General features: G+C 40.3%; 3 protein-coding genes across 6 annotated transcripts in view; 1 reads left to right on the top strand and 2 right to left on the bottom strand.

Moving 5' to 3' along the window:
* zcchc24 (zinc finger, CCHC domain containing 24) overlaps window positions 1–4,910 on the top strand; it is a 32,065-nt gene extending 27,155 nt beyond the window's left edge. Inside the window, exons 4-5 of one of the 2 annotated variants that reach the window (XM_029521904.1) lie at window positions 475–517; window positions 687–4,910. In XM_029521904.1, coding sequence (XP_029377764.1) covers window positions 475–517; window positions 687–754 — 111 coding nt within the window. In that variant the 3' untranslated portion in view covers window positions 755–4,910. Of the gene's footprint in view, window positions 1–474 lie in introns of both variants that reach the window. The other variant, XM_029521902.1, reaches the window with a different exon arrangement.
* Window positions 4,911–6,273: 1,363 nt separating this feature from the next.
* On the bottom strand, window positions 6,274–8,211 carry ppifa (peptidylprolyl isomerase Fa). Its single transcript, XM_029520663.1, has 6 exons — window positions 8,056–8,211; window positions 7,947–7,977; window positions 7,780–7,868; window positions 7,603–7,699; window positions 6,717–6,792; window positions 6,274–6,624 (listed from the first exon to the last, which is right to left on the bottom strand). Exons 1-6 carry the CDS (start codon window positions 8,197–8,199, stop codon window positions 6,489–6,491), a joined length of 573 nt encoding a protein of 190 aa, XP_029376523.1. The 5' UTR covers window positions 8,200–8,211; the 3' UTR covers window positions 6,274–6,488.
* Window positions 8,212–9,635: 1,424 nt separating this feature from the next.
* The window catches only part of zmiz1a (zinc finger, MIZ-type containing 1a), a 93,221-nt gene continuing 86,357 nt past the window's right edge, over window positions 9,636–16,499 (bottom strand). For 2 of the 3 annotated variants that reach the window (XM_029520582.1, XM_029520583.1), the window contains 11 exons: window positions 16,207–16,372; window positions 15,973–16,114; window positions 15,524–15,734; window positions 15,233–15,338; window positions 14,920–15,080; window positions 14,753–14,820; window positions 14,588–14,656; window positions 14,227–14,507; window positions 13,719–13,891; window positions 12,888–13,169; window positions 9,636–12,636 (listed from right to left, as the gene is read on the bottom strand). In XM_029520582.1, the coding sequence (XP_029376442.1) occupies window positions 12,529–12,636; window positions 12,888–13,169; window positions 13,719–13,891; window positions 14,227–14,507; window positions 14,588–14,656; window positions 14,753–14,820; window positions 14,920–15,080; window positions 15,233–15,338; window positions 15,524–15,734; window positions 15,973–16,114; window positions 16,207–16,372 (1,767 nt within the window). In that variant the 3' untranslated portion in view covers window positions 9,636–12,528. The remainder of the gene's footprint in view (window positions 12,637–12,887; window positions 13,170–13,718; window positions 13,892–14,226; window positions 14,508–14,587; window positions 14,657–14,752; window positions 14,821–14,919; window positions 15,081–15,232; window positions 15,339–15,523; window positions 15,735–15,972; window positions 16,115–16,206; window positions 16,373–16,499) is intronic. The other variant, XM_029520584.1, reaches the window with a different exon arrangement.

The following is a 16,499-nucleotide window of genomic DNA, read 5'->3' as shown; positions in this document are numbered from 1 at the left end:
GTTAGCTTGAATTAAAAACCCGTTTTGTTAAAAAAAAAAAAAAATCAAACAGGACAAGAACAATAGATGGGAAATAAACTTTTCCACAGATTGTTAAAATAACCTCTTAACTCGCTGGCTCTGATAGATTCCCTTCATCCTCAATAATGACTTTCAGACAGCCATTGCTAAAGCAAGTTCACTGGTATTTCCATACAGGTCATGATCAAATGCACGCTGGATCAGGTTGTTAAAATGTGCTACAAGTTTCCAGAGCAGATGGTGCATTGCCATATCTGTGCAGCTAATTGTGTTCAGTACACGTCTACTCTGTGAAAAATATGGGAGTAAAGTTGGAGGCTGAAGAAGCTGGGTGTGTAGCTGAGTCAAAGCCAGCACCAAGTGAACTGCATGGAAAAACTGTATCTGTGTGTTTGTGTGTGCTCTCTCTCCAGTGTTTAATATTCATTTCTGCCCTTCTGTTTCAATCCCCAGCGCCCTTTAGAGAAGCCGGACGGCCTGGACGTTTCTGATCAGAGTAAGGAGCACCCTCAGCATCTGTGTGAGAAATGTAAAGTCCTGGGCTACTACTGCCGCCGTGTGCAATAATCACCTACTCAGAGTCAGAGAGCAACTTTTTTCTGTACCAAGACCTATCGCTCATCCTCCATCAACGCTGTTAACTTCCTCCCTGTCCACAAATCCAGGTTTCCCTGCACACAACATGGCGTCCTCCTCAGTCTTCCCCTCTGTCTCTCAGAAGCGTCAAATATAGATTGTAGGTCCAACACCACGCACGTGCCACGGCTGGTTTAGGAAGAGCTGGTGCATGCGTGCACCAACAGCGACAGTATCTGGGAGTGAGAGGAACGTGTTAACTTAGCATCATATCTTTCAAAGTGCTCTTCATCTAAAGCAAAAACCTGTCAAAAGAAAAAAAAAGTCTTTTACTTTTTTGTGTCTCATGTATCAGTAACCATTAAACCCCGCCGATCCAACCCAGCGTTTAACAACATCCGATCATTGTGCTGACGAATTAGCACCAGTCATGTATTTCATTGGTGTCACTGACAGTATTGGTCTCAATAGATTACCTCACCTTGGCATTTGTTGGCTTTGTGTTTACAGAGATCTGCCTTTCGATTCCCTGCCAAGTGAAGCATGTGCTAATGTGATGAACATTTAACCCAGGCTTCTTGCGATGTTTTCACGTATTGGATGCCTGTGATGTCTTGCCGTATTAGGGTCAATAGCACATCTTATTATAACTGTGAATTAACTAAGGGATAATGTGCCATACGTCCCTAGCTTACATTTGGCCTATTTATTTTCTTGTTGTCTAGTGTGCAATTTGAATTTTAACTGGGACATAAAGAAATGTGTTGTTTTTTTTTTTTTTTTGTATGTATGTACATCACATTATTGTGTAACTGCTTCCACGTGTCTATAGAAACTACTGTAGGTTCAGTTGCGTAGTCGCTCCTCGTCTAGATTTAGTGCGTTGCTAACATATAAGGTTTCAAGACATCTCTGGTGTCCGATAGGTAAGTTACGTTCATTTCAAATCACATCATGGAGGGAGAGCTGCAGGAATTAGTAGTAGTTTTCAGTAACAGTACTCGTCATCCATTGTCTCTTGCCAGAGCCAAATATTTGCTTTTGTTTTTTTGTTTTTTTAAGCACTTGCAAAAGTGAACTGCTTGCCATAATTGCATTAGCATTATGAAAAATAACTGTAGAGGTTAAACTGTTCTCATGTAAAGCCTGATTAGATTTTAAGTTAGTGAAATACAAAGGAGATGTTTGCTTGGAAGAGGTTCAGAAAGACATTTAAGATTGCAATTATAGTACCGATAGATGTTTGGCTGCCTTAGAGGAGTCCGCGAACCTAAATGGAAACTTTTCCAAGGGCTTGCCCCCTTCAAAACTATGTCTAACAGCTGACTGCTGTGCAAAGGGAGGTGAAGCTTTGGAGAACCGCAAAGATTTTCAGGTGGGTTTAGAGAAACAATAAGATTTAACGTAAGGGCTGATTTGTGATGTGGTGATAAAGATTTGAGGATTTGTTGAAAGTGCCGATGGATTTAGGTCACACTTTATTCATTTTTAATGGGGCCTACAATTACAAGCCAATGTCTTTAAAGAAAGAAGTACACATCCAGTTTACATAGATCACTGCGCAGACCTAAAGCACTACAGAGGAAGTATATGTAGTTTTGATTTCTAGAAACCTTCAAGGAATCGTGTTATAGGAATTGTGAACTATTTTATGTACTGTATTTTCAGCCTTATTAAAGCTGGTAGACTATTTTATACTTAACACAATACTGTATGTGCCTTAAAAAGATTTCAATCATTCTGAAGTGTCGAGAGGCCATTCGGAGCATGGAAAGGATGTGGGGACAGGCTCAGAGTTGGAGTAGTACATGTGCATGTGGTAACTGTGGTGCAGAATAAGCTTAATGCAGGTTTTAAATGTGGCAGAACAGGAAAGGGACAGTTCCTCTATTAGCAGTTTGAACTGGCATGGTGGGTGTTCGCTGAGTTTGAGGTGCAGGCTGAACCAGCATTCCCAGCTGGCAATAACAATCCTCCTGTGGTCTGTTGTCATGGAATGTCCACCAAGATATGACTTCTTAGTCGATCCACACAACAGAACAGAGTTGCACATGAAACAGTGGACCTCACTCTTTGTTTTTTTTCTATCCATTGTCGTAATGTTTATCCCAGGAGCCATGGATTTTCTCGAGAAAATATACATGGTCACTTGCCGTAGTGGGAAACATTGCAGTGGCTGATATAGGTACCTTGCAGTTCTGGGAAATGATGATTTATTCCACCTCTAAAGTGAAAGGGGCACTCCAGTGATTCAGTACTGAAGTACACAAAGTCCCGAAGGAGATACTGAACAAAAGTCTAAACAAATTCAGCAGAGTCTGAGACATCCTTACTTTCAACCCCTTGCATCACTCAAGATGGAGCTGAAGCTCCCATGCTGCATCTGCTGGGTAAATGTACATATATTTAAATCTTTACATTTTAATCATCAGTACCATGAAATCATCAGCTTGTATTACCAGTGATGGGTAAACCGGACTTCAGGAGTGAAGTTGGTGGAGTGACCCTTTAAAAAGACTTGGCCTTCCATCTGAAATGAAAGGTTCTGGTTGGGGAAAAAAAATCCACATTTCTTACAGTTTAACATTCTCTTTCTTTTGCTTTGTGTAGCAATACTAACCTAACAGGTTTTTACATATGAACCCTATTATCATACAATGTGGCTGCAGTGAGAGGAAAAGATACCAATGATGCCTTACGAACTAACCTCATAAACAAGTATTGATTAGGATTCACAGAGTTCTGGCTACATATTGAAAACAGTAGGTGAAATGCGTTGAAATCCCGATGAAGAGTTTGATTCCGCCCAGAAGTTTTGAGGAGGTCATTTTAAATGGCAAGCCAAGAGCCAATGGAAGCAGCTGATACAATACATTTGAAAAAGAAAGAAAAAAAAAAAAAAAGAATCACTGCTTTCAGACGTAGTGTCTTGAATTACATATACTTGACTTTTTCTAGTACCTTTTCAGTTCAAATTTGTTATTTTCTATGAATGAAGATGTGTATTTTGGAACACTTAATAGATGTTGAAAATTTTAAAGCAATCTGCAAAAACTCAAGAGTTATTTCCCTGACAAAGATAGACTGTTTTATGTATATATTTGATGGCCATCATTTTCAAGGATATTAGCTCTTTTGAAGCGTTATGCAATATTGAAGTTTTTTTTGTGTGTGTGTGTGTGTGCGTGTGTATGTGAAGAAGGGCCTATTGTTGAAAAAAAAAAATAAACGAAGCTTGGAGTTTTTTTTTTTTTTTTTTTCCTTGATGTTTTACAATAATCTGAGGGGTTATCCTGCAGAAGTATTTATGGAAAGATTTTTTACAACACTTTTTGTATAGAATATGCAACAAAGTTACACTAAGAAGGAAATATTGATGTCTACATAGAATATTATTAAATAAACAGCTGGTACATAATTAATACCCTTTCTCAATTATAAGCCATTGTATTATTTGTGTTTTGTTTCATGATGTTATCAGTGTTGGATAACCCACAATGTTATTCAGTTGCTATCTGTAACTAATTGTGAGCTGCCATTTACATCCATAGACTCGCATGTATTCATTTTGTAAACAGTTATTACAGTATGATCGATATATTGTGTTACCATGCAGAAATCTTTTTTTTTTTCCTTTAATTAGCGATGGATACTCACCACTGTATAAGCACATTAAACTGTGAGATGTAGTTTGCTTAAAGCAGCAATGACAAGAATCTATTATAAAAAGTTACAGTGTTATTAGTAGTTTAGGGAGTGTATACTTTTGTCAAGAAAGTGTGTGTGACAAAGAACTATTTTAGAGTTTGCATGTGCATGTGTTTGGTTTTGAATGAAATATTATTTTGTGCAATGTATACTTATTTAAATACTTTACAGTAGTTTGCTTAAGTATGTGCTGTTTTTAACATTATCAGCAACTTCTGATCGGTGTTAGTCGTAAAGTATTTCATTTACCGCTAGTGTAGTCTCTACGAATAATACATATTTACTGAATGTAATGTGTTAACACTTATGTGGTCAATTTGGAAGGTTATGTTTGTATTCTTTACTGTCTGTATCACTTGAGATGTTTGTAATGCAATATTGCAATAATGTAATATTTGAATTGGACAGAACACAGACGTGAGGTTGGGAAGACAACGATTTGGGGGAAAAAAGGACAGTCTTGGTTTAGAGAGTAGACCGTGGGTCTGTTTTTCATGTCCATAAAACGGCATTCCAAAATGTGCCTTATTTGTTAGTTGGGAAAACGTTTTAGTGTTATAGAGCTGTCGAAAAGTTTGACAAATAAAAGTTATATTGAATTAGGACTTTTTGGGTAATGTGGCTTTCATTTGTTTGGGTCCTGTGCTGGATTGGTGGATCTAGTGACTGGGAGGTGTTTACTCTGAACTTTCATTTCAGCCAAAAGCAACACATTGTTTTTCTGAGTGCTCCTGTTGGTATAATATTCACAGAGACTGTATGTTTTTATCATCAGTCTGATCTGTGTCTTTGAGCTTGAAGGCTTACATAAGCACATAGATTATGATAAACGAACTTTCCAATGGATTATTCAAGGTTGTTGTGTAACCGAAGAAGGGTTTTTTTTTTCCTCACTTTCCATGAAAAGTGCTGAAAGATAGCAGACACACCAAGCTGACAGGACTCGATTTCAACACTTTGGGTCAAGCTGTGGACAGGAAAACCAAAACACACACACACACAAAAGGACACCCAACCGACATGGGTGCTGTTTGATAGATGTAGACATTTACAACAGCAGAACCAGCTCGTACCAGTTGTTAAGATGTCATTGTTTTGCATGTGTATTAAATGCTGGCCACAGTCACGCCGTCTCTCGAGCCAAGTTTCCATGCACAATATTGGACATGCATTCCAAATAACTAAAAGTAAACCAGAGGGTGGGGACCCAAATTATATCAAGTTTGTTACAACATCTCAAGCTCAAACAGAGAGAGCTGCAAGTCTCTATAGCAACAATGTAATCCGAGAATTCAAACAAACGGTGGAAGGTCAGACGCATATGGTTTCATTTAGGGGCAAGAACTGCTTTTTCACGTCGCTTCATTATTTACTTTCATAAAGTATTAGCTCGATAAGCAGCACCACCCAGTCCCTGGCCTTCTTTTCTCAGCCCCCTCCCCTCTGAACACTGCACTTCATGAAAAAGAGGCAGCGAAGGAAGAGCAACCCACGAACATGCTAAAGACATTTTCAGGTTTCTTTGCGGTTCCAGCAGATTAAATAGTTTCTGTCCAATGAGACTATGACTATGTCCACAGGTCTATTATCTGCCAACTGCTTTCTTGAGGCTCCCCTGTAGGATGTCACGTGATGTCATATCCTGCTCTGATGAACAGGAAGTCCGTCGTGCTGGAGAGCCACTTTCTAAAAAAAGCTGCTGGATCATTTCCAGGAAGCTTTAAAACCAGCAGGGTTCGTGGCACATGAGAGCAAATGTCCCGTACTAAGACCAGAGCTGGTAAAATCTCAAAATGGCCTTTATTTTGCAGTAAATAGAGAACAATCACATGATACCAACTTGGCTCAAGTTAGATGTGAAAAAATCTGCAAGAACCATTAAAGAACCATTAAAAATGGATCAGTGCAACTCCTGGACTTTTCATTATGTGCATTATATATATATATATATATATATATAGTGCGCTTTTTTAATATAAATAAAATTAAAACTAAAATAATAAATCTATTCATCTTTGAAAATCATGATCAGCAGCAGAAATATCACATTAAGGGAAGATCAAAGATCATCTGTGATAACTCCTCCTCCTGAAAGTATCATGAATACAGAAGGATAGATAAAGTAAATACCAAATGTCTGCTTGGTGAGTCATCCCACAGACGCTCACGTGCAGTCCTAGGTGTTACTTGATTTGCCCACAGTCAGTGATCACAATTTTTTTGATCACACCACCGTCATGTAAACCAAAAGATTCCATCTTGGTGACCACATCCATACCTTCCTTTACCTGCCCAAAGACTACGTGTTTACCATTGAGCCTGTCAAAAGAGGAAAAGAAAGTGACATCAGCAGGTGATGACTAAGCAACTATTCTGAGATGACCGATGAAAATGCTCTTCAAACTATCTACCATTCAGTTTTAGCTGTACAGATGAAGAATTGTGAGCCGTTGGTGTTTGGCCCTGAATTCGCCATAGAAAGAGTTCCTGCAGGAGGAAAGAAAAGCGGGCGAGTAAATCAATTAAATGTGATGCTGTCAACAAGATCTTGACCTCCTCTTACCACTGACTCACATTTAAGACTGACTGTAGCAAAAAGGAACCCTGACAAGTCAATAACTGTGTCAAGAAAAGGCCTCTTTTCTGAGTCTGATGCAAGCTGCGGTTATGTAACACTTTCGAAGAAGTGCCTAATAATCAACATATGGTCTAAGTTTATTGAAGAAGGGAGTTATTTTGATTAGTGAATGTTGACTCACTGAAAACTAGGTCATTCACCTGGGGATTACAAAATCCATATAGCCATTAGTTTTAAAGCTTGCATAAGATCAGTCACTGCCATCTAGTGGACAGCCAGATGGTTTTAAAAGCAGCCGAATTACACATGAAAAGTTGGAAAAGTGGCATAGATTTCATTTCATAATAATAAACTGCTATTTCACATTTTCAATATCATTTAATATGTGGGTTGTTGATTTTGATTTGTGTCCTCTGTAAAAAATTTAAATCCCTACAGTGAATATACTGGATCTGGAGAAAAAGAGATTTTTGACTTAAAAAAAAATTGCATTTTTAAAAGATTAGAAGTTAGAAAAAAATTATAATACATTTTTACAATACAATACAACTTATCAATTTAATACAATTTTAAAATCAAGACTAAAATAAAGGGGAAGCCAGAGTTGAGCTGCTAAGCCTGGAGTGATGTTAACATATTATTAGGAAGCAGGCCGCAGTGGATTATGTGAGCGATGGACAAAAACCCGATGGGCCAACCAGTAAGTGTGGCAGATGTACCTGGACCGTTGTGTTTTAGTTTGAAGTTCTCATCTTTAAAGGTTTTCCCATAGATAGATTTCCCTCCTGTGCCGTTGTTTTTAGTGAAATCTCCTCCCTGCGACAGAAAACATGAGCATGAGCATGAATTAAAAAAAAATCCTCCTCTCATCTGCACAGTCAATCAGTAACTCTTACCTGACACATAAACTCTGGTATGATCCTGTGGAAAACACTTCCCTTATATCCAAAGCCATGCTCCCCTGTGCACAGAGCTCGGAAGTTTTCTGTTAAAAAACAAAACCAGAATGTGTTAGATCAGGGTCTGCACTGATTGGCTGACGGTTGTAAAGGTGGTAACATACCTGCAGTCTTTGGGACGACATCAGCATTTAACTGTAAGACAACAGAAAAACACTCAGACTGATGATGGATGTGGCCATGAAGGCGCTGCAGCTTTACGGATTTGTCTACCTGGATGATTATTCTTCCCAGGGACTCGCTGTCGGCCTCGACGTCCAGGAACACCACCGGGTTTTCGGCCGGCCCGGAGGAGAGGAGCCGGGCGGCGGCGACGCCCGGCCCGCTGAACCTCAGCCGGCTCTTCACCTGCTTCATCGCTGCTGCCGATCATGGCCGCCGCCGCCGCCGTTAACGTCTGACGTCACAGTGAGCGACGGGAAACAGCGACGCCACGTGACCAGGAAGCGACACGACACAAAAAGCCCGACGGAAATGAAAAGCTCGCACATGCCGAAGACCATCTCCGTGTTGTTGTTGGGTAACCCGAAAACATCGGACTTGTTCTAGAAAACTGACTGCAGTAGGAAGTCACATTTTAAATATTTTACTTACTTTGCATAAACCTTTGAAGCTGATGTAGATATGATGCAGTTATCGATACAGATTTTCTCCTGCTTGATAGAAATGTGACGATATTGGGACGACTGATAATGTCTGATAATTGTACAGGGCTCTTCTCTTCCAGACAGATTTAATACATGAGTAAACCACCATGGTTGTCCAAAAACATGAATGAACGAGTTAACTGTGTGCATTTATTTATGTGCCATGTAACATTTGCGGCCTCCATGAGACAACACAAAAAATTTGAAATCTGGTCATTTGGCTGTCAAAAAGTCAAAACTATCTTTGATGCGTTCTTTCTGGAGTTTTGATTCGGAATCACAAAGAGGTGCACAGCGATGAAAATAAAAACCTGGATTTTCAGATGATGCTCCTCAGATTTTACATGAGTCTTGCCTTCTACAAGTATTTTCACTGAAGAAGGAACTTCACCAACCACATCCTGAATATCATAATCTCAGATACATTTATCAACGTTTATGCAAGAGCATACAGATAAACCACAACATTCTTGGAGGACCTGAGTAATATTCACAGCTCTAAATTGTAATTGGACTAATTAATTTAGATAATAAGCTGCTCATTATTTGTCGCAGTAGTTCAATTAATTTTTTTTCCTCAGCCTAACTTTCAGGTAACAGATCACCTTTTAGTTTTTTTTTACGTTAAGCAATGATCTCTTATTGAATTAAATAATATAATTATGAAAGTGATGCAATTGATCTTTTTCACAACAGAATTAATTTTCAATCATCATTCATATTATTATTTTCACCTTTGCTTTTCCTAATCTGTTGTAATGTCAGAATGTCTTCAGTTACAAAGAACTGTTATTTGAGTTTTAGATGACTGTCATTTGCAAATTGGATTTATTCAGTGTATAAATTTTTATATTTATTGTATATAACTATATAATTTACATGTAATCTATTATAATGTATATGTATGTCAAAAGACACAGAGGCCATTAATTGTGTTTCATCTGAATACATATTTATTAGATAAATATTAGGATGTCACGTCATCTAACTACATACAGATTTGCAAGACTAAAAATCACAATGTTTTTCTGACCAGTTTAGAATATGAAATGATTGTACATAGGATGTACAAAACCAAAGAGACAACTGCCACCTGTAGTGCCAATCACTTCAGATTGTACCTCATAGCATATTTTTGCCAAACTGCATAAAAATTATAAATTTGACTTTTTTTTTTTTTTTTTTTTTTTACAAATTTGGAAACAATCCTTAAGAGCCACTCAAAGCTCAATGTCTCCAAGACCCAATTATACCTCAAAAGGTTTTAATATTTTTTTAGCACCTTTATAAAGCACACAGGTAATAGAGAAATACACAGAAATTTAATATTACACAAAAGAAAAATTTCTTTTTTTCTTGGAGACCCCACGTGGAGGGGCACATAAAGTATCTTACATAAATGAACAGGTGTGGTCAGAGAGGTCTGCACAGACGCAATCAAACACATTTTCCCAATTCAATGTCTGACAGGAGGATGCAAGCTTTACAAATTCTAAATACACTATGCACATTCCCCCTGGAGAAAATGAATACATTTCAGTTAACGTGTCTCTATTTGTCATTTACATTATATACACGTACCCCTTACATCCCCAAACCCCAGCCCTCTGCCACAACCTATCCTTGTAATGCAAGTAGGAGGGGTCTCCCCAAAATTTCAATTTACAATATTAATTGCATTCTCTTTCAAATCCTCAACTTAATTTTCAATGTCTGCCATCAGACAGTACAATTTGTGTCACTCAAATTGCTAGGTGTGATTTTGTGAAAGGTTTCAGTTACAGTTACACACTGTGTAGGGAAATAAAACATCCCAATGCGGCAGTGCATTGTCTTTAACAAACATATAAACAAACAAACAACATCTGATCCTTCAACTGCGTTACATATGGGTGATTTGATCAACTCTGAAGACCAGTAAAGCCACATTTAGTTTTTCAGATGTCAAAAGGGGAACATTTTATCCAACAGCATTTAGTATATTTAAAATGTATGCTGCTGTTTGTATGTAATTCATTTGTACTGCATAAAACTGTGTAAACCAAATTACAACCTGTCATCAAAACCAGAGGATGATAATAACTTAAAACAATATAAAATGTGATGAAAAATACACAAATCATATTCATACATTTTTTGTTATCAAAATCTCATCAATCAGGCCATTTTGCACAGTCTCACTTTAAATGAAGAAGGCAACTCTTGTTTCAATGATTTTAAAACAAAGAGAAATTTAGGAGGAATTTAGATCTTTAAGTTGATTTTACCCGCGACCTAGAAATGGATAAGCGGTTGAAGATGAATGAAGTTAATTTTAGATAGACAAAAAAAACAGCTTATTTGTATATAATCCATAATTCCGATCTTCCTTTTTGCTGATGCATTGTCACAAACTAATGGAAAAACTGTACACAATACACAGGTACTTAATACAAGGCCAGTGAGAGTGCATTTGGATTAATTTGTTACAATATTGGACTGTTTAGAAGGGATTCTGTGTGTTTGTGAGAGTGTATGTGTAGTCCCTTACAGACATACAGTACCACATAGTTGCAGTAATAGATAGGTACAGTACTGTACAGTCACAAAGTATTCACAAAGGGTATATACAACAGCTCTGGAAACACTGTTGGATCATGCAAGATGTTTTTTTTCCCAAAAAGACAAAGTTTAACAGTAACAAAACAACAAAAGGATAGCTCAGTATAATCACACAGACGTATCTATAAAATACAGCGATTTCAAATGTTCTGCAGACGTCTGTATGATGCTGAAATCCCACTCTTACACAAGCATAATATCCAGGCCCAAACCCTTACAAAAAGCATAGGACAACTTTGGTGATGCGTATCTGAATCAATGAATGTGGGACAAAGATAAAACATAAAAAGGACAATAGTAAAAAAAACAACAACAACAACATGAATTTAAAATAAAGTAATAAATATAAAGACAAGAGAAAGAATAATTTGATCACGCACGTTTAGGTTGAACAAAGACAACAGGAGACATTGGCACACATGCACTTGTGAACAAAATGATGCTAATTGTATGAGGACAAGTGAAACAGTACAAATACAAACTGCAGACAGAGTGGAGACAAAGAACTGAGACAGCTCGCAAACTGGATTGTTTTATCTGTCTTCCATTCAATATTTTTCTTCCCTCCTCTGTCTCAAACTTTCTCTCCCCACTGTCTTTCACATATGCTTGCAGGCAAACAAAAGGGAACACACACACACACACACACACACAAAAACACACATACCCACGTGCACACTCTCACTCATACACTACATTGCACAATGTGTGCTTTTCTTCCTCTGTTGACACTGGAAGACATCTTGGCTTGTCCTGTCAGCGCTCTGATTCTGATTCTGTGTTCCAGTTATTCAACTGTCTCTCTCTCTCTCTCTATCTCACACACACACATATATATTTAAAGACATACACACTTGGAAGTTTGGGGGTCAAAGGGCGTGGCATGTGCCATAGTTTTGGAAAAACATATTTCCAACAGGACAAAAACACAACAAGACAATGTTTCCCTTGGACATATCTTTTTTCACAAAAGGAAAATTATAATTAAGAAAACAAAAACAAAAACAAAGCTACAACACTTTCCCTCGAACCACAAAGGCTCTGTTCTCTTCCGTGTTGTTGATGATTATAGCTGCACAGTTTTCAGTTGAAAAGTCTCATATATATGTATATATATATATCTTTAGTGCCTGCCAACATGGCTGTAAATGGCATGTTTGGAGGTGGTGGAACTGGTGCGTGGAATCTTTACAGGAGGAAAAAAGGGAGTTCAGGTGTAAGTGGCATTCCTGTTTTCCCTCCGTTGAGTTCCCAAACAGGTGCCTCTTTTTAGCCGGGCTCCCATGACACACAAAATCTGTTGAGAGACCGTGAATGTGTGTGTGCGTGCGTGAGCACAGGAAGCTGCTTTAATTGTTGATTCAAGGTCGGTGAAGTGTCTGTGGACGGACAGTCAAACTTGTCACCACTCCTGTCGGTGCAGGAGTGTTTTTGGGGATTAGTTGTTCTCAAAGAGGGAGAGAAGGTCGTCGTTGCTGTTGGTGGGAAGGTCGGGGGGGTCCAGGTATGATAGTAGCTCGTCTGGATTGGCCAGCTCTGGAAGCAGCTGTGGATAAAATGCAGAAAGAGACAATGAGAGGCAGGGCTTCATCCGCTGAAAACATGCTGATAGTTCTGATGTTGGCTGACTGAGTCATGTTCACGAAGATTGTGTACATGTAAACACAGCTAGCACTGCTCAGAAGCAATTTGAGAGCCAAACATAAACAGAGCACACATAAAGAGATGAGAGCAGCTGCAGCAGACAGTGTTAGCTGTTAACAGGTAGCTTATGGAGCACAAAGCCAACACACTTACATCCAGGGAGGGTTCAGGCATATCCTGGGCTCCCTGACCCATCTGCCCATCTGAAGAGGGGTTAAAGTTCAGATCGCTGTGGGGGTGATTGTTCTGCCCAGGCTGCTGAGGCTGTGGCTGAGGCTGCGACTGGCGAGGCGGCTGCGATGACTGGCCGCTGTGATGCAAAGGTTGCCCTGACTGGCCGCTGTGATGCAAGGGTGGCCCTGTTTGGCTGACAGGGTGGGGAGACGCATGCAAGCTCTGCTGCATGGAATTATGGGACTGATCAGGATGGGACATCTGCAGGTGCGAGAGGACAGACAGCGAGAGAGATGGGGAGTGAAAAATAAGGAGGAAGGAATAGTGAGAGAGAAAGAAAGAAGGAGAGTTGTGTGGAGTGGTGTCGGTAAGTGTGTGTTGTATGGGAAGAAGGAAGAAAGGGAGGAAAAGCGAAATGAGTTCCAGCGTGAATAATATGAAAGAGGCTTTCTAAATGGAAGCTGTGATCAGCAGATATGTGCAGCTGCAACATTATACGGTGACATGAGCATGTGAGCATGACTGAGCACACATGCTGGCTGCAGGCACAGGCTGCACCTTGGTCAGAGAGCAAATCTGTCTGAAAACAGTCACACTTTTTTCAGGAAGCACAGATAGTTTGGAGATCCCATAACAAACTCTATAACAGGAATTCTGACAGCCCATAATAAAAGAAAGATATCTAAATCCTAAAAATCAGATCTTAATTTAGACCAGTGTGACTGTGTTGTAACACAATGTCCTCTAAACATACTTCCTTGATACAGTGGTATGGGAAAGTGAGCAGCATTGGAAGCTGAGCCTACTTACTGCATCATTCATGCCATGGTTAAGGGGCTTATCCTGGGACAGGAGACTGCCGGGTCCATCTGGGGGATGAGAGAGCTGCGGGCCATGGATGAAGTCATTCATAGGAGGACCCCCACCACCAGAGGGGTTCCCGTGAGGGAAGTCAAAGTTTCCTTGGCTGTGGTAACTGTTGCCTTCAAAGACCAAAGAACAAACACTTTCTGTCAAAAGTTTGGCCTTGCCGACTTTTTTCTTAAATTCTTGCAGTTGCAGAAAGTTACCTTTTCAAAGTAGGGCTATGGTTACATAAGAGGATGCACTGTGATGAAAGTTTTATCAGAGCAATGAGCTGCCAACATTTTAAAAGCGGTTCGGCATAAATCTCTCCTTTAGGCGCTGTCTTTGTTTAAAGCACCAGAGACACATCAATGCTTTCTGTTGTAAAATGCAAAACTGCTCACTTTTCCAACAAATGAGCTGACACTTGAGTTATTCGTTTACACGGCAGGCTCCGGCTTTTTTTTTTTACCTGCTCCTGGATAATCTCCGTTGCCACTAGTATGTTGACCAGGGTGTGGTGGGTAGGGGCTGGGACCTGGTCCAGGACCAGGTCCGGTCCCTGGGCCGGGACCAGGCCCAAGCTGGGCGATCATCTCCATCACATTGGGCATGGTCATCTGACTGGGGCTCATGGTCTTAAAGCGCTTGGCCAGCGGCCCATCAGGGTCTTCTTTGATGTGAAGCTCAGACTTAATGGGGACAGGTCGCCAGCTACATGTCGGGTCTATAGTGACTTCCTCAAACTCTGAGCTGTTGGAGGAGGAAGCAAAATGTGGTGCTTATATTTTAAAGTTACTGGCTTAAAATTAAGGTAAGGAGAAGAAACTTACTTTTGGATGGCATTCAGGATTCCCCACATGTACTGGTCGACCTCCAGACCTTCTAACAATGCTGTTTTACTGGGAAGAGAAAAAAGGGAGATGAGGCCTGTTAGAGGCGTTTCTTCTTACTAATGCTTTATAAATCTGTTTCAAACAGAATCACTTTTCACTTACTTGCACACAGGACACCTCCATGTCCCCCTCTCACAATTAAGCTGCAAGTATGACTCCAGATCAAAACACTGTGGAGAAAAACATCGCAAATACTCATTAGAAGGACCTGGTTCCATTCACAGTGACATCGACATATTTTTCTGACTTAAAATTAAATCTGAACAAACCTGGACATGTTTGCAGTCATGCCCTCGTGCTGGTAGCTGAATGCGCCGGAAGGTTATGGGACATTTCAGTGACACTTTAATGGCTGTCTGCTCCACGCCGTCTTCCCCGTTAAGGGTAGTGTTGCCTGCTGAGGCCGCCACACTGCTGAAGTTCCTCTTGACTGAGGAGAGAAAAGGTTTGAGATGGAAAGTGAATGTCTTCAGGTGCACTTCAAGACATATTTTAAAAGAAAGTGTAGAGACAGGTGTGCCCCCATTTAATTAAGATGTACTTATGCATATTAACTGCGCTAAGAGAGTAAATGAGCCATACTCTTAGTGATGCAGTGTTCTGCAGGAAGGAGTCTCTTCTTCAGGAGCCCCTGGAGGACGGATCGCACAGATGGCCTGTGGACCAGCTGCAGCACAAACAGGTGGGACTGCAACACAAGAACATGAAAACAAACAGAATTAACACAGACAGCTGAACATCAAGTCTATTCCACACACACACACACACACACACACACACACACACACACACACACGTACTCAAGACACTGTAAAGTTAAATAGTTTCAGTTGATGTTGATATTGTATATTGTGATTGAGACTGTGTACTCACACAACAGCAGGCAGTGACAGTGATCTGGATGGTGTTTCTCCCAGGTTGGCAAACATGCTTCAGGTGCAGGGGTTTGTGGGAAGTTTTGTTGTCTCCTCTCTCAATGGTGAGGGGTGTGGCATTGACGCTGACCTGGACGGAGGCTGGCCAATTGGTGTTCATCTGCCTGTCCTCATGGTGGTAGCACTTAAACTGCAGCTCAAGGTCTGACCTATAGGAAGGATGGGACAAGAGGGTCAGCAGTTGGCAACGTTACAATGGCAGAATAGACGGCAGAATAATACATTAAGCTCAGTCTCAACCTCTTACTTCAACAGAGGAAACGACCCTGAGTTTATGACCCAAAGTACAGAGAGCTGCTTCACTGCAGGAATCTTCTGTAAAATGTTATCATTGCACTAATGGGAACAAAGGTGGAAGCAAAATGGAAGTGTGTGTGGTGGTCTTGCCTCCACATGAGGGTCTGGTGGACGGAGGGTCGAAGGTGGAAGACGTGGTTACTGACAGCCAGGTTGTGCTCCAAACGGAAGGGTTCCAGCACCACTCCATCCCTGACTGGGAACGTCAGCCGCAGTTCCTCGTTGGGGTTAGCTGGGAGCACAAACAGGAGAGATCAATTTTTTGCCTAAAGTAAGCAAAATGCATATGAACTAGTTGTTTCAGGTCTGCTGTGGACTACTCACTTGGAGGGGGCGGAAGTGCTGTCATATTTGGTTTCATATCGGGTGGAAACGGTGGTTTCACATCCTGGTTTGGCGACAAGTACGGAGGGATACTGCTTCCTGGGGTCATAGGCGGTGTGGGATTTCCAGGGACTGGGGAGTGGGGGTAGTTACCAGGCCTTGGGGGCTGTAAAAGGCAGGAGAGTGCAATAATGACAACATCTGTACAACATCTGGTTAATTCACTTCACATACGTGACGAACTGAAACTAAACACCAAGCACTTGGCATTCTACATTTAACAAATTGAACTT

This window comes from Echeneis naucrates, chromosome 15, assembly GCF_900963305.1.
Source record: "Echeneis naucrates chromosome 15, fEcheNa1.1, whole genome shotgun sequence".
NCBI classification, from domain to species: domain Eukaryota; kingdom Metazoa; phylum Chordata; class Actinopteri; order Carangiformes; family Echeneidae; genus Echeneis; species Echeneis naucrates.
This window is presented reverse-complemented; position numbering and strand designations above follow the sequence as displayed.